General features: G+C 47.4%; 1 protein-coding gene across 1 annotated transcript in view; it reads right to left on the bottom strand.

Annotated features, from left to right (window-relative positions):
• LOC135547508 (E3 ubiquitin-protein ligase SH3RF3-like) overlaps positions 1-22,846 on the bottom strand; it is an 87,337-nt gene that overhangs the window by 27,224 nt on the left and 37,267 nt on the right. The window contains exons 2-3 of the mRNA XM_064976580.1: positions 16,147-16,434; positions 11,926-12,021 (exon numbers count right to left, since the gene is read on the bottom strand). Of these exons, the coding sequence (XP_064832652.1) occupies positions 11,926-12,021; positions 16,147-16,434 (384 nt within the window). The remainder of the gene's footprint in view (positions 1-11,925; positions 12,022-16,146; positions 16,435-22,846) is intronic.

The raw sequence follows: 22,846 nt of genomic DNA, 5'->3' as shown, positions 1-22,846 counted from the left end.
TAGACTGTAGGGGACAAGACAGAGTGGATCTGTCTCAGTGTGTAAGTATAGACTGTATGGGGCAGGACAGAGTGGATCTGTCTCAGCGTGTGAGTATAGACTGTAGGGGGCAGGACAGAGTGGATCTGTCTCAGTGTGTGAGTATAGACTGTAGATGGCAGGACAGAGTGGATCTGCCTCAGTGTGTAAGTATAGACTGTAGGGGGCAGGACAGAGTGGATATGTCTCAGTGTGTGAGTATAGACTGTATGGGGCAGGACAGAGTGGATCTGTCTCAGTGTGTGAGTATAGACTGTAGAGGGCAGGACAGAGTGGATCTGTCTCAGTGTGTGAGTATAGACTGTAGAGGGCAGGACAGAGTGGATCTGCCTCAGTGTGTAAGTATAGACTGTAGGGGGCAGGACAGAGTGGATCTGTCTCAGTGTGTGAGTATAGACTGTATGGGGCAGGACAGAGTGGATCTGTCTCAGTGTGTGAGTATATACTGTAGAGGGCAAGACAGAGTGGATCTGTCTCAGTGTATGAGTATAGACTGTAGAGGGCAGGACAGAGTGGATCTGTCTCAGTGTGAGTATAGACTGTATGGGGTAGGACAGAGTGGATCTGTCTCAGTGTGTGAGTATAGACTGTAGGGGGCAGGACAGAGTGGATCTGTCTCAGTGTGTAAGTATAGACTATAGAGGGCAGGACAGAGTGGATCTGTCTCAGTGTGTGAGTATAGGCTGTAGAGGGCAGGACAGAGTGGATCTGTCTCAGTGTGTGAGTATAGACTGTATGGGGCAGGACAGAGTGGATCTGTCTCAGTGTGTGAGTATAGACTGTAGGGGGCAGGACAGAGTGGATCTGTCTCAGTGTGTGAGTATAGAATGTAGGGGGCAGGACAGAGTGGATCTGTCTCAGTGTGTGAGTATAGACTTTAGAGGGCAGGACAGAGTGGATCTGTCTCAGTGGTTAAGTATAGACTGTATGGGGCAGGACAGAGTGGATCTGTCTCAGCGTGTGAGTATAGACTGTAGGGGGCAGGACAGAGTGGATCTGTCTCAGTGTGTGAGTATAGACTGTATGGGGCAGGACAGAGTGGATCTGTCTCAGTGTGCGAGTATAGACTGTTGGGGGCAGGACAGAGTGGATCTGTCTCAGTGTGTGAGTATAGACTGTAGGGGGCAAGACAGAGGGGATCTGTCTCAGTGTGTGAGTATAGACTGTAGAGGGCAGGACAGAGTGGATCTGTCTCACTGTGTGAGTATAGACTGCAGGGGGCAAGACAGAGTGGATCTGTCTCAGTGTGTAAGTATAGACTGTATGGGGCAGGAGAGAGTGGATCTGTCTCAGCGTGTGAGTATAGACTGTAGGGGGCAAGACAGAGGGATCTGTCTCAGTGTGTGAGTATAGACTGTAGAGGGCAGGACAGAGTGGATCTGTCTCAGTGTGTAGGTATAGACTGTAGGGGGCAAGACAGAGTGGATCTGTCTCAGTGTGTAAGTATAGAGTGTATGGGGCAGGACAGAGTGGATCTGTCTCAGCGTGTGAGTATAGACTGTAGGGGGCAGGACAGAGTGGATCTGTCTCAGTGTGTGAGTATAGACTGTAGATGGCAGGACAGAGTGGATCTGCCTCAGTGTGTAAGTATAGACTGTAGGGGCAGGACAGAGTGGATATGTCTCAGTGTGTGAGTATAGACTGTATGGGGCAGGACAGAGTGGATCTGTCTCAGTGTGTGAGTATAGACTGTAGAGGGCAGGACAGAGTGGATCTGTCTCAGTGTGTGAGTATAGACTGTAGAGGGCAGGACAGAGTGGATCTGCCTCAGTGTGTAAGTATAGACTGTAGGGGGCAGGACAGAGTGGATCTGTCTCAGTGTGTGAGTATAGACTGTATGGGGCAGGACAGAGTGGATGTGTCTCAGTGTGTGAGTATAGACTGTAGAGGGCAAGACAGAGTGGATCTGTCTCAGTGTATGAGTATAGACTGTAGAGGGCAGGACAGAGTGGATCTGTCTCAGTGTGAGTATAGACTGTATGGGGCAGGACAGAGTGGATCTGTCTCAGTGTGTGAGTATAGACTGTAGGGGGCAGGACAGAGTGGATCTGTCTCAGTGTGTAAGTATAGACTATAGAGGGCAGGACAGAGTGGATCTGTCTCAGTGTGTGAGTATAGGCTGTAGAGGGCAGGACAGAGTGGATCTGTCTCAGTGTGTGAGTATAGACTGTATGGGGCAGGACAGAGTGGATCTGTCTCAGTGTGTGAGTATAGACTGTAGAGGGCAGGACAGAGTGGATTTGTCTCAGTGTGTGAGTATAGACTGTAGGGGGCAGGACAGAGTGGATCTGTCTCAGTGTGTGAGTATAGAATGTAGGGGGCAGGACAGAGTGGATCTGTCTCAGTGTGTGAGTATAGACTTTAGAGGGCAGGACAGAGTGGATCTGTCTCAGTGAGTAAGTATAGACTGTATGGGGCAGGACTGAGTGGATCTGTCTCAGCGTGTGAGTATAGACTGTAGGGGGCAGGACAGAGTGGATCTGTCTCAGTGTGTAAGTATAGACTGTAGGGGGCAGGACAGAGTGGATCTGCCTCAGTGTGTAAGTATAGACTGTAGGGGGCAGGAGAGAGTGGATATGTCTCAGTGTGTGAGTATAGACTGTATGGGGCTGGACAGAGTGGATCTGTCTCAGTGTGTGAGTATAGACTGTAGAGGGCAGGACAGAGTGGATCTGTCTCAGTGTGTGAGTATAGACTGTAGGGGGCAGGACAGAGGGATCTGTCTCAGTGTGAGTATAGACTGTAGGGGCAGGACAGAGTGGATCTGTCTCAGTGTGTGAGTATAGACTGTTGGGGCAGGACAGAGTGGATCTGTCTCAGTGTGTGAGTATAGACTGTAGGGGGCAAGACAGAGGGGATCTGTCTCAGTGTGTGAGTGTAGACTGTAGAGGGCAGGACAGAGTGGATCTGTCTCAGTGTGTGAGTATAGACTGTAGGGGGCAAGACAGAGTGGATCTGTCTCAATGTGTAAGTATAGACTGTATGGGGCAGGACAGAGTGGATCTGTCTCAGCGTGTGAGTATAGACTGTAGGGGGCAGGACAGAGTGGATCTGTCTCAGTGTGTGAGTATAGACTGTAGAGGGCAGGACAGAGTGGATCTGCCTCAGTGTGTAAGTATAGACTGTAGGGGGCAGGACAGAGTGGATATGTCTCAGTGTGTGAGTATAGACTGTAGGGGGCAGGACAGAGTGGATCTGTCTCAGTGTGTGAGTATAGACTGTAGAGGGCAGGACAGAGTGGATATGCCTCAGTGTGTAAGTATAGACTGTAGGGGGCAGGACAGAGTGGATTTGTCTCAGTGTGTGAGTATAGACTGTATGGGGCAGGACAGAGTGGATCTGTCTCAGTGTGTGAGTATAGACTGTAGAGGGCAAGACAGAGTGGATCTGTCTCAGTGTGTGAGTATAGACTGTAGAGGGTAGGACAGAGTGGATCTGTCTCAGTGTGTGAGTATAGACTGTATGGGGCAGGACAGAGTGGATCTGTCTCAGTGTGTGAGTATAGACTGTAGGGGGCAGGACAGAGTGGATCTGTCTCAGTGTGTAAGTATAGACTATAGAGGGCAGGACAGAGTGGATCTGTCTCAGTGTGTGAGTATAGGCTGTAGAGAGCAGGACAGAGTGGATCTGTCTCAGTGTGTGAGTATAGACTGTATGGGGCAGGAGAGAGTGGATCTGTCTCAGTGTGTGAGTATAGACTGTAGAGGGCAGGACAGAGTGGATTTGTCTCAGTGTGTGAGTATAGACTGTAGGGGGCAGGACAGAGTGGATCTGTCTCAGTGTGTGAGTATAGAATGTAGGGGGCAGGACAGAGTGGATCTGTCTCAGTGTGTGAGTATAGACTTTAGAGGGCAGGACAGAGTGGATCTGTCTCAGTGAGTAAGTATAGACTGTATGGGACAGGACTGAGTGGATCTGTCTCAGCGTGTGAGTATAGACTGTAGGGGGCAAGACAGAGGGGATCTGTCTCAGTGTGTGAGTATAGACTGAGTGGGAAGGACAGAGTGGATCTGTCTCAGTGTGTGAGTATAGACTGTAGAGGGCAGAACAGAGTTGATCTGTCTCAGTGTGTGAGTATAGACTGTAGAGGGCAGGACAGAGTGGATCTGTCTCAGCGTGTAAGTATAGACTGTAGGGGGCAGGACAGAGTGGATCTGTCTCAGTGTGTAAGTATAGACTGTAGGGGGCAGGACAGAGTGGATCTGCCTCAGTGTGTAAGTATAGACTGTAGGGGGCAGGACAGAGTGGATATGTCTCAGTGTGTGAGTATAGACTGTATGGGGCAGGACAGAGTGGATCTTTCTCAGTGTGTGAGTATAGACTGTAGAGGGCAGGACAGAGTGGATCTGTCTCAGTGTGTGAGTATAGACTGTAGAGGGCAGGACAGAGTGGATCTGTCTCAGCGTGTGAGTATAGACAGTAGAGGGCAGGACAGATTGGATCTGTCTCAGTGTGTAAGTATAGACTGTAGGGGCAGGACAGAGTGGATCTGTCTCAGTGTGTGAGTATAGACTGTAGAGGGCAGGACAGAGTGGATCTGTCTCAGTGTGTGAGTATAGACTGTAGAGGGCAGGACAGAGTGGATCTGTCTCAGTGTGTGAGTATAGACTGTAGAGGGCAAGACAGAGTGGATCTGTCTCAGTGTGTGAGTATAGACTGTAGAGGGCAGGACAGAGTGGATCTGTCTCAGTGTGTAAGTATAGACTATAGAGGGCAGGACAGAGTGGATCTGTCTCAGTGTGTGAGTATAGGCTGTAGAGGGCAGGACAGAGTGGATCTGCCTCAGTGTGTAAGTATAGACTGTAGGGGGCAGGAGAGAGTGGATATGTCTCAGTGTGTGAGTATAGACTGTATGGGGCTGGACAGAGTGGATCTGTCTCAGTGTGTGAGTATAGACTGTAGAGGGCAGGACAGAGTGGATCTGTCTCAGTGTGTGAGTATAGACTGTAGGGGGCAGGACAGAGGGGATCGGTCTCAGTGTGAGTATAGACTGTAGGGGGCAGGACAGAGTGGATCTGTCTCAGTGTGTGAGTATAGACTGTTGGGGCAGGACAGAGTGGATCTGTCTCAGTGTGTGAGTATAGACTGTAGGGGGCAAGACAGAGGGATCTGTCTCAGTGTGTGAGTGTAGACTGTAGAGGGCAGGACAGAGTGGATCTGTCTCAGTGTGTGAGTATAGACTGTAGGGGGCAAGACAGAGTGGATCTGTCTCAGTGTATGGGGCAGGACAGAGTGGATCTGTCTCAGCGTGTGAGTATAGACTGTAGGGGGCAGGACAGAGTGGATCTGTCTCAGTGTGTGAGTATAGACTGTAGAGGGCAGGACAGAGTGGATCTGCCTCAGTGTGTAAGTATAGACTGTAGGGGGCAGGACAGAGTGGATATGTCTCAGTGTGTGAGTATAGACTGTAGGGGGCAGGACAGAGTGGATCTGTCTCAGTGTGTGAGTATAGACTGTAGAGGGCAGGACAGAGTGGATATGCCTCAGTGTGTAAGTATAGACTGTAGGGGCAGGACAGAGTGGATTTGTCTCAGTGTGTGAGTATAGACTGTATGGGGCAGGACAGAGTGGATCTGTCTCAGTGTGTGAGTATAGACTGTAGAGGGCAAGACAGAGTGGATCTGTCTCAGTGTGTGAGTATAGACTGTAGAGGGTAGGACAGAGTGGATCTGTCTCAGTGTGTGAGTATAGACTGTATGGGGCAGGACAGAGTGGATCTGTCTCAGTGTGTGAGTATAGACTGTAGGGGGCAGGACAGAGTGGATCTGTCTCAGTGTGTAAGTATAGACTATAGAGGGCAGGACAGAGTGGATCTGTCTCAGTGTGTGAGTATAGGCTGTAGAGAGCAGGACAGAGTGGATCTGTCTCAGTGTGTGAGTATAGACTGTATGGGGCAGGAGAGAGTGGATCTGTCTCAGTGTGTGAGTATAGACTGTAGAGGGCAGGACAGAGTGGATTTGTCTCAGTGTGTGAGTATAGACTGTAGGGGGCAGGACAGAGTGGATCTGTCTCAGTGTGTGAGTATAGAATGTAGGGGCAGGACAGAGTGGATCTGTCTCAGTGTGTGAGTATAGACTTTAGAGGGCAGGACAGAGTGGATCTGTCTCAGTGAGTAAGTATAGACTGTATGGGACAGGACTGAGTGGATCTGTCTCAGCGTGTGAGTATAGACTGTAGGGGGCAAGACAGAGGGGATCTGTCTCAGTGTGTGAGTATAGACTGAGTGGGAAGGACAGAGTGGATCTGTCTCAGTGTGTGAGTATAGACTGTAGAGGGCAGAACAGAGTTGATCTGTCTCAGTGTGTGAGTATAGACTGTAGAGGGCAGGACAGAGTGGATCTGTCTCAGCGTGTAAGTATAGACTGTAGGGGGCAGGACAGAGTGGATCTGTCTCAGTGTGTAAGTATAGACTGTAGGGGGCAGGACAGAGTGGATCTGCCTCAGTGTGTAAGTATAGACTGTAGGGGGCAGGACAGAGTGGATATGTCTCAGTGTGTGAGTATAGACTGTATGGGGCAGGACAGAGTGGATCTTTCTCAGTGTGTGAGTATAGACTGTAGAGGGCAGGACAGAGTGGATCTGTCTCAGTGTGTGAGTATAGACTGTAGAGGGCAGGACAGAGTGGATCTGTCTCAGCGTGTGAGTATAGACAGTAGAGGGCAGGACAGATTGGATCTGTCTCAGTGTGTAAGTATAGACTGTAGGGGCAGGACAGAGTGGATCTGTCTCAGTGTGTGAGTATAGACTGTAGAGGGCAGGACAGAGTGGATCTGTCTCAGTGTGTGAGTATAGACTGTAGAGGGCAGGACAGAGTGGATCTGTCTCAGTGTGTGAGTATAGACTGTAGAGGGCAAGACAGAGTGGATCTGTCTCAGTGTGTGAGTATAGACTGTAGAGGGCAGGACAGAGTGGATCTGTCTCAGTGTGTAAGTATAGACTATAGAGGGCAGGACAGAGTGGATCTGTCTCAGTGTGTGAGTATAGGCTGTAGAGGGCAGGACAGAGTGGATCTGTCTCAGTGTGTGAGTATAGACTGTAGAGGGCAGGACAGAGTGGATCTGTCTCAGCATGTGAGTATAGAATGTAGGGGGCAGGACAGAGTGGATCTGTCTCAGTGTGTGAGTATAGACTGTAGAGGGTAGGACAGAGTGGATCTGTCTCAGTGTGTGAGTATAGACTGTATGGGGCAGGACAGAGTGGATCTGTCTCAGTGTGTGAGTATAGACTGTAGGGGGCAGGACAGAGTGGATCTGTCTCAGTGTGTAAGTATAGACTATAGAGGGCAGGACAGAGTGGATCTGTCTCAGTGTGTGAGTATAGGCTGTAGAGAGCAGGACAGAGTGGATCTGTCTCAGTGTGTGAGTATAGACTGTATGGGGCAGGAGAGAGTGGATCTGTCTCAGTGTGTGAGTATAGACTGTAGAGGGCAGGACAGAGTGGATTTGTCTCAGTGTGTGAGTATAGACTGTAGGGGGCAGGACAGAGTGGATCTGTCTCAGTGTGTGAGTATAGAATGTAGGGGGCAGGACAGAGTGGATCTGTCTCAGTGTGTGAGTATAGACTTTAGAGGGCAGGACAGAGTGGATCTGTCTCAGTGAGTAAGTATAGACTGTATGGGACAGGACTGAGTGGATCTGTCTCAGCGTGTGAGTATAGAATGTAGGGGGCAAGACAGAGGGGATCTGTCTCAGTGTGTGAGTATAGACTGAGTGGGAAGGACAGAGTGGATCTGTCTCAGTGTGTGAGTATAGACTGTAGAGGGCAGAACAGAGTTGATCTGTCTCAGTGTGTGAGTATAGACAGTAGAGGGCAGGACAGAGTGGATCTGTCTCAGCGTGTAAGTATAGACTGTAGGGGGCAGGACAGAGTGGATCTGTCTCAGTGTGTAAGTATAGACTGTAGGGGGCAGGACAGAGTGGATCTGCCTCAGTGTGTAAGTATAGACTGTAGGGGGCAGGACAGAGTGGATATGTCTCAGTGTGTGAGTATAGACTGTATGGGGCAGGACAGAGTGGATCTTTCTCAGTGTGTGAGTATAGACTGTAGAGGGCAGGACAGAGTGGATCTGTCTCAGTGTGTGAGTATAGACTGTAGAGGGCAGGACAGAGTGGATCTGTCTCAGCGTGTGAGTATAGACAGTAGAGGGCAGGACAGATTGGATCTGTCTCAGTGTGTAAGTATAGACTGTAGGGGCAGGACAGAGTGGATCTGTCTCAGTGTGTGAGTATAGACTGTAGAGGGCAGGACAGAGTGGATCTGTCTCAGTGTGTGAGTATAGACTGTAGAGGGCAGGACAGAGTGGATCTGTCTCAGTGTGTGAGTATAGACTGTAGAGGGCAAGACAGAGTGGATCTGTCTCAGTGTGTGAGTATAGACTGTAGAGGGCAGGACAGAGTGGATCTGTCTCAGTGTGTAAGTATAGACTATAGAGGGCAGGACAGAGTGGATCTGTCTCAGTGTGTGAGTATAGGCTGTAGAGGGCAGGACAGAGTGGATCTGTCTCAGTGTGTGAGTATAGACTGTAGAGGGCAGGACAGAGTGGATCTGTCTCAGCATGTGAGTATAGAATGTAGGGGGCAGGACAGAGTGGATCTGTCTCAGTGTGTGAGTATAGACTGTGGAGGGCAGGACAGAGTGGATCTGTCTCAGCGTGTGAGTATAGACTGTAGAGGGCAGGACAGAGTGGATCTGTCTCAATGTGTAAGTATAGACTGTAGGGGGCAGGACAGAGTGGATCTGTCTCAGTGTGTGAGTATAGACTGTAGAGGGCAGGACAGAGTGGATCTGTCTCAGTGTGTCAGTATAGACTGTATGGGGCAGGACAGAGTGGATCTGTCTCAGTGTGTGAGTATAGACTGTAGGGGGCAGGACAGAGTGTATCTGTCTCAGTGTGTGAATATAGACTGTTGAGGGCAGGACAGAGTGGATCTGTCTCAGTGTGAGTTTAGACTGTATGGGGAAGGACAGAGTGGATCTGTCTCAGTTTGTGAGTATAGACTGTAGGGGGCAGGACAGAGTGGATCTGTCTCAGTGTGTAAGTATAGACTATAGAGAGCAGGACAGAGTGGATCTGTCTCAGTGTGTGAGTATAGAACGTAGAGGGCAGGACAGAGTGGATCTGTCTCAGTGTGTGAGTATAGACTGTAGAGGGCAGGACAGAGTGGATCTGTCTCAGCGTGTGAGTATAGACTGGAGAAGGCAGGATAGTGGATCTGTCTCAGTGTGTCAGTATTGACTGTAGGGGGCCGGACTGAGTGGATCTGTCTCAGTGTGTGAGTATAGAATGTAGGGGGCAAGACAGAGTGGATCTGTCTCAGTGTGTGAGTATAGACTGTAGAGGGCAGGACAGAGTGGATCTGTCTCAGTGTGTGAGTATAGACTGTAGGGGGCAGGACAGAGTGGTTCTGTCTAAGTGTGTAAGTATAGACTGTATGGGGCAGGTAAGTGTGGATCTGTCTCAGCGTGTGAGTATAGACTGTAGAGGGCAGGACAGAGTGGATCTGTCTCAGCGTGTGAGTATAGACTGGAGAGGGCAGGATAGTGGATCTGTCTCAGTGTGTCAGTATTGACTGTAGGGGGCCGGACTGAGTGGATCTGTCTCAGTGTGTGAGTATAGAATGTAGGGGGCAGGACAGAGTGGATCTGTCTCAGTGTGTCAGTATAGACTGTAGGGGGCAGGACAGAGTGGATCTGTCTCAGTGTGTGAGTATAGACTGTAGAGGGCAGGACAGAGTGGATCTGTCTCAGTGTGTGAGTATAGACTGTAGAGGGCAGGACAGAGTGGATCTGTCTCAGTGTGTCAGTATAGACTGTATGGGGCAGGACAGAGTGGATCTGTCTCAGTGTGTGAGTATAGACTGTAGGGGGCAGGACAGAGTGTATCTGTCTCAGTGTGTGAATATAGACTGTTGAGGGCAGGACAGAGTGGATCTGTCTCAGTGTGAGTATAGACTGTATGGGGAAGGACAGAGTGGATCTGTCTCAGTGTGTGAGTATAGACAGTAGGGGGCAGGACAGAGTGGATCTGTCTCAGTGTGTAAGTATAGACTATAGAGAGCAGGACAGAGTGGATCTGTCTCAGTGTGTGAGTATAGAATGTAGAGGGCAGGACAGAGTGGATCTGTCTCAGTGTGTGAGTATAGACTGTAGAGGGCAGGACAGAGTGGATCTGTCTCAGCGTGTGAGTATAGACTGGAGAGGGCAGGATAGTGGATCTGTCTCAGTGTGTCAGTATTGACTGTAGGGGGCCGGACTGAGTGGATCTGTCTCAGTGTGTGAGTATAGAATGTAGGGGGCAGGACAGAGTGGATCTGTCTCAGTGTGTGAGTATAGACTGTAGAGAGCAGGACAGAGTGGATCTGTCTCAGTGTGTGAGTATAGACTGTAGAGGGCAGGACAGAGTGGATCTGTCTCAGTGTGTGAGTATAGACTGTAGAGGGCAAGACAGAGTGGATCTGTCTCAGTGTGTGAGTATAGACTGTAGAGGGCAGGACAGAGTGGATCTGTCTCAGTGTGTGAGTATAGACTGTAGGGGGCAGGACAGAGTGGTTCTGTCTAAGTGTGTAAGTATAGACTGTATGGGGCAGGTAAGTGTGGATCTGTCTCAGTGTGTGAGTATAGACTGTATGGGGCAGGACAGAGTGGATCTGTCTCAGTGTGCAAGTATAGACTGTATGGGGCAGGACAGAGTGGATCTGTCTCAGTGTGTGAGTATAGACTGTATGGGGCAGGACAGAGTGGATCTGTCTCAGTGTGTGAGTATAGACTGTTTGGGGCAGGACAGAGTGGATCTGTCTCAGTGTGTGAGTATAGACTGTATGGGGCAGGACAGAGTGGATCTGTCTCAGTGTGTGAGACGTCGCCATCTCCATATTAATAGATATGCTAATCAGAACATATGCTAATGAGCCTGATAGATTGATCCTGCACTGACGGCATTACTCTCAGGGGACGAATGGAGACGCACACACAGTCTTTCTCTATGAAGGTCAAATACACTCTCAGACACAGACAGACAGTGAATTCCTCTCCCCATCTCATGCATACGTTCCCACAGTATACACAATATACCTGAATGTGTGACTGTCTCTTTACACTTATCACAAGGGCCTTCACCTTTTACCTTTTACCCTGTGTGTGTGTGTGTGTGTGTGTGTGTGTGTGTGTGTGTGTGTGTGTGTGTGTGTGTGTGTGTGTGTGTGTGTGTGTGTGTGTGTGTGTGTGTGTGTGTGTGTGTGTGTGTGTGTGTGTGTGTGTGTGTCTGTGTGTGTGTGTGTGTGTGTGCATTGTTCTCTGAGGCAGAACCATCCTTCACCCTGTACTTTCTTTCTCTCTGTGATCATCTTTTATCTGAGCAGCCCTGTGCTCACTGTGCCATACAGTGTGTGTATTTGTGTGTGTTTGGACGTCAACCTTCTAACAGTCTAATGAATACATTTTATATATGCTATTTCGAGGCAATTATGGGGGTAATTATCATCGTGGCAGGGCACCTTCAACTGTCGGGAGTAGGACGGGTAGCAGAGGGAAACCAGTCAAAAATGTCCTCCTTCAATTTGTGATATTAAGATTCTAACAGCGACAGTGTGTTATGATGTCCACATGACCCTCTAGGCTCTTCTTGTGTTAAAGGTGTGAAGGGTTAACTGCGCACAGCTACACCACCATAAGAGACAAGGAGAGAGGAGAGAGCTCCTTCCTCCCTCCCCCAACGCTCCACTTGCCTCCAGCTGGGACACCCTCATTATGTCCCCCCCTACTAACCCTAACCTCCCCCTTCACAACACACATACGAACGCACACATAGCCTCCCGTCAAGTCAAAGTGATGGAAGACTCTTAATTAATGATGTATCCCTATCTAATAAGTGTGTGTGTTTGTTGTTACCTCTACATAGAGGATGGGGAAGATCCCGATCTTATCTCCCAGCATGCCCTCTGCCCAGTTGTCATCCACTCGTCTGATCACCGTCAGAACCTCATCCTATTGAACAGACAGTATGGTTTATAAGGACAAAACAGGAATTAAGCTGATATTCATCTCTCTCTCTCTCTATCTCTCTCTCTCTCTCTCTCTCTCTCTCTCGGGTGGTCTAGAGTTTTGTTGCCTCTTTTTGGTGGTGACATGCTGGTAAAAAATTGGGTAAAACTGATTTCCCTGCATTAAAATCACCATGTGTGAGTCTCTCTTTCTCTTACTCTTTATCTCACTCTCCCACACTATCTCCCCTCTCCCTCTCTAACTTGGCCTGCCCCCTTCTGCCTCTGCCCCTGACCTAATGATACCACTGTCTCTACTCATTTCTCATCATCACAGAGGGAAAGAAGGAGAGGGAGGGAGAGGATGGCAGAAAGAGAGTAAGAGAGGGATAAGGTTTCTCTCTCTCTCTCCTAGAGATATATTATCTGACCCACTGGCCCTGTTACATGCAGGCTTACATGCTGCTCTCCTTCACTCATTCACTCCCTCTCCCTCTCCCTCCCTCTCCCTCTCTGTCTCTCTCTGTCTCCCTCTCCATCTCCCCCCTCTCCCTCTCCGTCTCCCTCTCCGTCTCCCTCTCTGTCTCCCTCTCTGTCTCCCTCTCCATCTCCCTCCCTCTCCCTCTCTGTCTCCGTCTCTGTCTCCCTCTATGCCTCCCTCTCATTCTCTCTTTGAATTTAAACCCATCCTTCCATTTAGTAATTTAGCTAGGGAACTGCAGCTGTGATTCTGTGTGCGAAAAGGAAGTGCATGTCTGTGTCTCTCTGTCCTGACTTGGCCCTCAGCCCCATCCTGAGAGAGTGTATGAGGCCAGGTGCTGCTGAGGAACACACACACAGAGAATGAGAGAGAACGAGATATGTTCCATTCGCCAGTGTCCTCACCTAGAGTGTGTAACAGCATGAACAAATGATGAGCTTTGAAGAGGAGAGGAGCAGAGGGAATACAAATCACTGTTTATCACAAACACTGTGCTGGAGAAGGGGGGTTACTCTCTCGCTCTCCCACATATGAGGAGAAAAACTATATTCAGATAGAGAGGGAGAAAGATAGACGGAGGAGAAGGTAGACTGCTTAGATAAACACAAAACATCCAGTAGGGTATCATAGAGAGCCTCCACTTCACTCTTCTGGGAAGGCTTTCCACTAGATGTTGGAACATTGCTGCAGGGACTTGCTTCCATTCAGCCACAACAGCATTAGAGAGGTAGGTCACTGATGTTGGGCTACTAAGCCTGGCTCGCAATCAGCGTTCCAATTCATCCCAAAGGTGTTCGATCAAATCAAATCAAATCACATTTTTATTTGTCACATACACATGGTTAGCAGATGTTAATGCGAGTGTAGCGAAATGCTTGTGCTTCTAGTTCCGACAATGCAGTAATAACCAACGAGTAATCTAACCTAACCCAACAATTCCACAACTACTACCTTTTACACACAAGTGTAAGGGGATAAAGATGTTCGATGAGGCTCTGTGCAGGCCACTCAAGTTCTTCCACACCGATATTCGGCAATCCATTGCTGTATGGACCTCACTTTGTGCACAGGGGCGTTGTCATGCTGAAACAGGAAAGGGGCCTTCCCCAAGCAGTTGCCACAAAGTTTGAAGCACAGAATCGTCTAGAATGCCATTGTGTGCTGCCTCGCCCGAACCATGAAAACAGCCCTTCCTTCTCCACCAAACGTTGCAGTTGACACTATGCATTGTGTAAGGTAGCGTTCTCTCCTGGCATCCGCCAAACCCAGATTCGTCCGTCGGACTACCAGATGGTGAATCTAAGGACTCTGGGACTAAACACCTCCCTCTGCAACTGGATCCTGGACTTCCTGACGGGCCGCCCCCAGGTGGTAAGGGTAGGTAACAACACATCTGCCACGCTGATCCTCAGCACAGGGGCCACTCAGGGGTGCGTGATCAGTCCCCTCCTATACTCCCTGTTCACTCATGACTCCAACACTATCATTAAGTTTGCCGATGACACTCCAGTGCTAGGCCTGATCACCAACAACGACGAGACAGCCAATAGGGAGGAGGTCAGAGACCTGGCCGTGTGATACCAGGACAACAACCTCCCACGATCAAGACAAAGGAGATGATTGTGGAATACAGGAAAAGGAGGACTGAGCACGTCCCCTTCTCATCGACGGGGTTGTAGTGGAGCAGGTTGAGATCTTCAAGTTCCTTGGTGTCCACATTACCAACAAACTAACATGGTCCAAGCACACCAAGACAGTTGTGAAGAGGGCACAACTAAACCTATTCTCCCTCAGGAGACTGAAAAGATTTGGCATGGGTCCTCAGATCCTCAAAAGGTTCTAAAGCTGCACCATCGAGAGTATCCTGACTGGTTGCATCACTGCCTTGTATGGCAACTTCTCAGCATCCTACCGCAAGGCAATACAGAGGTTAGTGCGTACAACCCAGTACATCACTGGGGCCAAGCTCCCTGCCATCCAGGACCTCTATACCAGGTGGTGTCAGAGGAAGGCCCTACAAATTGTCCAAGACTCCAGCCACCCTAGTCATAGACTGTTCTCTATGCTGCTGCATGGCAAGCGGTACCAGAGCACCAAGTCTAGGTCCAAGAGGTTTCTAAACAACTTCTACCCTCAAGCCATAAGACTCCTGAACATCTAATCAAATGGCCACCCAGACTATTTGCATTGACCCCCCTCTTTTACGCCGCTGCTACTCTCTGTTATTATCTATGCATAGTCACTTTAATAACTCTATCTACATGTACATATTTCCTCAATTGCCTCGGCTAACCGGTGCCACCGCACATTGACTCTGTACTGGTACCCTCTGTTGGTACCCCCTGTATATAGTCTCGCTATTGTTATTTTGCTGCTGCTCTTTAACTACTTGTTACTTTTATTTCCTATTCTTATTTGTATTTTTTAAACTGCATTGTTGGTTAAGGGCTTGTAAGTAAGCATTTCAGGTTTACACTTGTTGTATTCGGCGCATGTGACTAATACAATTTGATTTGAAGAGTAAATCATCACTCCAGAGAACGTGTTTCCACTGCTCAAGAATCCATTGGCGACGAGCTTTACACCACTCCAGCCGACACTTGGCATTGCGCATGGTGATCTTAGGCTTGTGTGCGGCTGCTCGGTCATGAAAAACCATTTCATGAAGCTGCCGACAAACAGTTGATGTGCTGACGTTGCTTCCAGAAGCAGTTTGGAACTTGGTAGTGAGAGTTGCAACCAAAGACAGACGACTTTTCCGAACTACGTGCTTCAGCACTCGTCGGTCCCATTCTGTTAGCTTGTGTGGCCTACCACTTCTCGGCTGAGCCGTTGTTGCTCCTAGAATTTTACACGTCACAATAATAGCACTTACAGTTGCCCGGGGTTGCTCTAGTAGGGCAGAAATTTGACACACTGATTTGTTGGAAAGTTGGCATCCTATGATGGTGCCACGTTGAATGTCACTGAGCTCTTCAGTAAGGCCATTCTACTGCCAATGTTTGTCTATGGAGATTGCATGGCTGTGTGATCGATTTTATACACCTGTCAGTGTAACCGATGTGAAATGACTAGCTAGTTTGCGGGGTGCGCTCTGATAACGTTTCAATCGGTGACGTCACTCGCTCTGAGACCTTGAAGTAGTTGTTCCCCTTGCCCTGCAAGAGCCAGGGCTTTTGTGGAGCGATGGGTAACGATGCTTCTTAGAAGGCAGTTGTTGAGGTGTGCAGGGGGTCCCTGGTTCAAGCCCAGGTAGGGGCGAGGAGAGGGACGGAAGCTTTACTGTTACATCAGCAATGGGTCTGGCTGAAATAGCCGAATCCACTAATTTGAAGGGGTGTCCATATACTTTTGTATATATATTTATATTCCACACTCGGACAATACTCATTCTGATATGTCTTCATTTTTGCGTGTATTGTTTTGTTTTGTTAGGTATTACTGTACTGTTGGAGCTCGAAACATAAGCATTTTGATGCACCTGCAATAACATCTGCAAAATATGTGTACGGGACCAATAAAATGACATTTTATTTGATCAGTGTCCATGTAAACGTATTCATAGATACACACACACAGTGGATTACAGTGAGTCAGCGTGTGTTCGTGTGTGTAGGTTTGTGTGTGCGTGCATGTGTGTGTGTGTACCTTTGAGAAGGCCAGACAGTCTTTGTCCTGATCTTTGTCTTTGACTTCAAAGTCGTACAAGGCCTTTCCTGTGGGCGGAGTTTGGCTCAGCGGCCGTAACAACGCGATGTAACTAGCTGGCAGGAAACCATGACAACTGTTCAGCTCCCCATGGTACCAGTTGTCGTCAACTTTACGTCGCAGGATGATGATGTCCCCTTTTGCAAACTGCAGGTCTCCAGGTTCCTTCCCCTCGTAGGAATAGAGAGCCTTTCCACAGGGCAGGGTTAGGGTTAGATTAGGTAAACTCTGGAGGAGAGAGAGGAGATAAGTTAGACCTTCCCACAGGGCAGGGCAGGTAAACTCTGGAGGAGAGAGAGGAGACACGTTAGACCATCCCACAGGGCAGGGCGGGTAAACTCTGGAGGAGAGAGAGGAGACACGTTAGACCATCCCACAGGGCAGGGCAGGTAAACTCTGGAGGAGAGAGAGGAGACACGTTAGACCATCCCACAGGGCAGGGCGGGTAAACTCTGGAGGAGAGAGAGGAGACACGTTAGACCTTCCCACAGGGCAGGGCGGGTAAACTCTGGAGGAGAGAGAGGAGACACGTTAGACCATCCCACAGGGCAGGGCGGGTAAACTCTGGAGGAGAGAGAGGAGACACGTTAGACCTTCCCACAGGGCAGGGCAGGTAAACTCTGGAGGAGAGAGAGGAGATAAGTTAGACCTTCCCACAGGGCAGGGCAGGTAAAGTCTGGAGGAGAGAGAGGAGACACGTTAGACCATCCCACAGGGCAGGGCGGGTAAACTCTGGAGGAGAGAGAGGAGACACGTTAGACCATCCCACAGGGCAGGGCGGATAAACTCTGGAGGAGAGAGAGGAGACACGTTAGACCATCCCACAGGGCAGGGTGGGTAAACTCTGGAGGAGAGAGAGGAGACACGTTAAACCATCCCACAGGGCAGGGCAGGTAAACTCTGGAGGAGAGAGAGGAGACACGTTAGAACTTCCCACAGGGCAGGGCGGGTAAACTCTGGAGGAGAGAGAAGACAGACCCTATACCAGAGATAAGCAACTATACTGAACAAAAATATAAACAAAAATATAAACGCAACATATAAGGAAATCAGTCAATTGAAATTAATGAATTAGGCCCTAATCTATGGATTTCACATGACTGGGAATAAAGATATGCATCTGTTGGTCACAGATACCTTAAAAAAAGGTGAGGGGTGTGGCTCAGAAAACCAGTCAGAATCCGGTGTGACCACCATTGGTCTCATTCAGAGCAACACATCTCCTTCACACAGAGTTGATTAGGCTGTTAATTGTGGTCTGTGGGATGTTGTCCCACTCCTCAATGGCCAAGTTGCTGGATATTGACAGGAACTGGAATACATCCAGAGCATCCTAAGCATGCTCAATGGGTGACATATCTGGTGAGTATGCAGGTCATGGAAGAACTGGGACATTTTCAGTTTACATGAATGTGTACAGATCCTTGGGGCTGTGCATTATCATGCTGAAACATGAGGTGATAGTGTCGGATGAATGGCACAACAATGAGCCTCAGGATCTGGGGCACTCAGTTCACAACGTTGACATCAGCAAACCACTCGTCCACACAACACCATACACGTGGTCTGTGGTTGTGAGGCTGGTTGGACGTACTGCCAAATGCAAATTGCACACTCCCTCAAAACTTCAGACATCTGTGACATTGTATTGTGTGACAAAACTGCACATTTTAGAGTGGCCTTTTATTTTCCACAAGGTGCACCTGTGTAATGATCATACTATTTAAGCATTTTTTTGATATGCCACACATGTCAGGTGGATGGAGTACCGTGGCAAAGGGAAAATGCTCATTAACAGGGATGTGAACAAATTTGTGCACAAAATTTGAGAGAAATAAGCTTTTTGTGCGTCTGAAAAATTTCTGGGATCTTTTATATCAGCTCATGAAACATGGGACCAACACGTTTATATTTGTGTTCAGTATAGATTCAGCCGCAGGATGGATTTTGTTGGGCTGGATGGTCAGGGGGGCGGAACATAATTACAGAAAGTCACACCTCTTGCTTTTTCCACATTTTGTTATGTTGGAGGCTGAATTTAAAATGTATTAAATTGAGATTTGTTTTCACTGGCCTAGCTAGACACAATACCCCATAATGTCAAAGTGGAATTATGTTTGTAGAATTTTACAAATTAATTAAAAATGAAAAGCTGAAATGCCTTGAGTGAATAAATATTCATACCCTTTGTTCTGGCAAGCCTAAATAAGTTTAGGAGTAAAAATGTGCTTAACAAGTCACATATTAAGTTGCATGGAATATGTGTGCAGTAATAGTGTTTAACATAATTTTTAAATGACCACCACATATCTGTACCCCACACATACAATTACCTGTAAGGTCCCTAAGTAGAGCAGTGAATTTCAAACACAAATTCAACCACAAAGACCAAAGAAGGTAATCTATGGGTATATGGGTAAAAAAAATGTTTTAAAGCAGACATTGAATATCCTTTTGAGTATGATGAAGTTATTAGTTACACTTTGGATGGTGAATCAACACACCCAATAACTACAAAGATGCAGGTGTCCTTACTAACTCAGTTGCCGGAGAGGAAGGAAACCACTCAGGAATTTCACCATGAGACCAATGTTGACTTTAAAACAGTTACAGAGTTTAATGTGTGTGATGGATCAGCAACATTGTAGTTACTCCATATTACTAACCTATACAGACTGGAAAGAAGGAAACTTGTACAGAATAAAAATATCCCAAAACATACATCCTGTTCGCAATAAGGCACTAAAGTAAAACTGCAAAAAATGTGGCAAAGAAAGCGTCATGTTATGGGTATGCTTGTCAGCGGCAAGGAATAAGACATTTTTTGGATAAAAATAAACGCACTAGAGCTAAGCACAGGCAAAATCCTAGAGGAAAACCTGGTTCAGTCTGCTTTCCACCAGACACTGGGAGACAAATTCAGCTTTCAGCAGGACAATGACCTAAATCACAAGGCCATATATACACTGGAGTTGCTTATCAAGATGACATTGAACGCTCCTGAGTGACCTATTTACAGTTTTGACTTAAATAGTCTTGAACATCTATGGCAAGACTTGAAAATGGCTGTCTAGCAATGATCATCAACCAACTTGACAGAGCTTGAAGAATTAAAAAAAGAGTGTGCAAATATTGTACAATCCAGGTGTGCAAAGCTCTTAGAGACTTACCCAGAAAGACTCACAGCTGTAATCACTACCAAAGGTGATTCAAACATGTATTGACTCAAGGGTGTGAATACTTCTGTATTTCATTCTCAATAAATTTCCCAATGTTACTAAAAACATGTTTTCACTTTGCCATTAAGGGGTATTGTGTGTATATGAATATTTAATCCATGTTGAATTCAGTCTGTAACACAACAAAACGTGGAATAAGTCAAGGGGTGTGAATAATTTGTGAAAGCACTGTATAATAAGTTGTACACTGCAAATTGACCACAACTAAGCCCAAAAAGAGATCGTATTTGAAAATAACAATCCTTTTTTTATACCATGCTTACCTTGAGACATGATCACGTACTGTATGTCTCTTTTTTATTCGTGGGAATATTTGGGAATAGATTTCCTAAATTAAACTCATTTTTACCTGAGTTCCTGGTGGTTTCACATTCTTAGAAATGAATGCTGTCTCGTGATCAATGGATTTGTCCATTCACATACAGTCATTGGCCTAGCTCAACAAGACAATGAAAGTTTTCCAAATCTGCCTGTCCACACTGGGAAGAACCAATAGTGTCAGCCTCTTGGCAGATTTGGGTTCTGCTGTTGTTGATGTCTGTAAGCAGGATGTAGCCCTGCTGCTTGTCTCCAGTGGTCATGTGATGTCAACCTGATGAAAGGACTGCCAGAGTGTATGTCCAATCCTGCCCTGAGACAGGCAGACACAGCCCGAGGCTCTAACTGATCTGACAGCAGCCTGTAGCTCTAACTGATCTGACAGCAGCCTGAAGCTCTAACTGATCTGACAGCAGCCTGAAGCTCTAACTGATCTGACAGCAGCCTGAAACTCTAACTGATCTGACAGCAGCCTGAAACTCTAACTGATCTGACAGCAGCCTGAAGTTCTAACTGATCTGACAGCAGCCTGAAGCTCTAACTGATCTGACAGCAGCCTGAAGCTCTAGGCGCAGAAAACAGCACAACTCAGAACACATCTAAAGTCTGAGCTGACGCAAGGCCAGTGTGTGTGTGTGTGCTCCCTCTCTTTCCACATCCTGCCACTGGCATGAACACCATGCAGAATGACAGATGAGAAGAAAGGGAGAGAGAGAGAGGGGCGGATAAAGAGAGATGGAATGACAGATGAGAAGAGAGGGAGGGTAGTACTCTTGCATTCCGTGGCTCATTACACACACACATCATGAAGCTCTAATGTACAACACATTCCCCTGATTATATCATTACATTAGCTCCGGGGTTACACTTTATTTGGATAGTTGATAAGGTTACGGTTAGGTTTAGAATAAGGGTTAGGGCTACGGTTAGGCTAAGGGTTAGGTTTAGGGTTAGTATAAGGGTTAAGGTTAGGGTTACTAGATAGTTAGTTGATATGTTACTGCTAGTCTGTAGATAGTACCTGCAATTATACTACAAAGTCCTTCAAACTAGCTTTGGTTGTAGAATGTTGACAACAAAATGTGTAACACAAACATGCACACACTTCTTTCTTGCTGCCAGTGTGTGTGTGTGTGTGTGTGTGTGTGTGTGTGTGTGTGTGTGTGTGTGTGTGTGTGTGTGTGTGTGTGTGTGTGTGTGTGTGTGTGTGTGTGTGTGTGTGTGTGTGTGTGTGTGTGTGTGTGTGTGTGTGTGTGTAATGGTATAGTACAACCAGAGTGCAGTCTATTAATCATCATTAACTCCGTATTGAGTACCTGCAGTCAGCTTCACAGCTAAGGTACTGCTACTGAACCAGTCAGTCAGCTACACAGCTAAAGTACTGCTAATGAACCAGTCAGTCAGCTACACAGCTAAAGTACTGCTACTGAACCAGTCAGTCAGCTACACAGCTAAAGTACTGCTAATGAACCAGTCAGTCAGCTACACAGCTAAAGTACTGCTACTGAACCAGTCAGTCAGCTTCACAGCTAAAGTACTGCTACTGAACCAGTCAGTCAGCTTCACAGCTAAAGTACTGCTACTGAACCAGTCAGTCAGCGTCACAGCTAAAGTACTGCTACTGAACCAGTCAGTCAGCTACACAGCTAAAGTACTGCTACTGAACCAGTCAGTCAGCTACACAGCTAAAGTACTGCTACTGAACCAGTCAGTCAGCTACACAGCCAAAGACTTATAAGACGCTTCTAAGAAATGGACTAGCTCTAGACTGACTCCCCCACACACACACACACACACAGCCTCTCCTGTCCTCCTGGGCTTTCAGGAGAAACCCATTACTGATCCCCACTGGGCACACACACCTCTAATTACTGCACCACAGGTGAGAGAGAGCTGCCTGGTGTGTGTGTGTGTGTGTGTGTGTGTGTGTGTGTGTGTGTGTGTGTGTGTGTGTGTGTGTGTGTGTGTGTGTGTGTGTGTGTGTGTGTGTGTGTGTGTGTGTGTGTGTGTGTGTGTGTGTGTGTGTGTGTGTGTGTGTGTGTGTGTGTGTGTGTGTGTGTTTGTGTGTGTCAGGGCAGCCTAGTCTCCCTGTGCAGCATTGAGATCCCATCTGCTCCTGTGTCTGTCTCTTTAAAGCCTGATCTGCGAGCTGTTTTTTCTCCTCTTCTCCTCCTCTTAATTTCTTCCTCTCTTTCTCCTCTTTCTCTTTTCCTCCCATTCTCTTCTCTCGCCTTTCCTCTGTTCAGTAATAAACTATTTCTGTCCTTGGAGGGGCACTGAGCAATTACCTGTTACCGCTCTGCTACAGCTACTGGACAATCAGTGTGTGTGTGTGTGTGTGTGTGTGTGTGTGTGTGTGTGTGTGTGTGTGTGTGTGTGTGTGTGTGTGTGTGTGTGTGTGCGTGCGTGCGTGCGTGTATGTTTACCCCCAGTAATAGCATAGTAAATCTGTAATGTTCCTGTTCCAAGACCAGCATTCCATAAAACCTGCTGTTTGTGAAGGAGATCACGTACAGTTGCCCTAATACCGAGCCCGTCCCTAACACCCACACACACTTCATTCAGACATAGTTGGTGATTTCTCACAAAACTAGAACAGAAGAAGACCATTATTTTGGGAATTTTCCTGAAATTGATTCCATAGTCGGGTAGGAAAGATTGTTGACATATATTTGACATTTGTATCTTAAAGCATTGAGAAATAATGAATTGAAGTCGGAACATTTGTGACATTTTGGCCATACCGATGCCTCCTTTAAAGGTCCAATACAGCTGTGTTTTTTTTCTCAATATCAAATTATTTCAGGGTAAAAATTAGGTACTTTACTGTTATTGTTTTCAATTAAAATAGTCAAAAAATAAACCAAAATAGCTTCTTAGCAAAGAGCAATTTCTCAAGAAAGAATTTTGTTAGGGCTGTCTGGGAGTTTAGGGAAAGGGAAAGAGGGATACCTAGTCAGCTGTACAACTGAATGCATTCAACTGAAATGTGTCTTCCTCATTTAACCCAACCCCTCTGTATCAGAGAGGTGCGGGGGGCTGCCTTGGTCTGAGTGGGGAGTGGAAAACTGAAAACTAGCTGT

This window comes from Oncorhynchus masou, chromosome 10, assembly GCF_036934945.1.
Source record: "Oncorhynchus masou masou isolate Uvic2021 chromosome 10, UVic_Omas_1.1, whole genome shotgun sequence".
Taxonomy (NCBI): domain Eukaryota; kingdom Metazoa; phylum Chordata; class Actinopteri; order Salmoniformes; family Salmonidae; genus Oncorhynchus; species Oncorhynchus masou.
The sequence above is the reverse complement of the archived record's forward strand: the minus strand, read 5'-3'. Positions and strand labels throughout refer to the sequence as shown.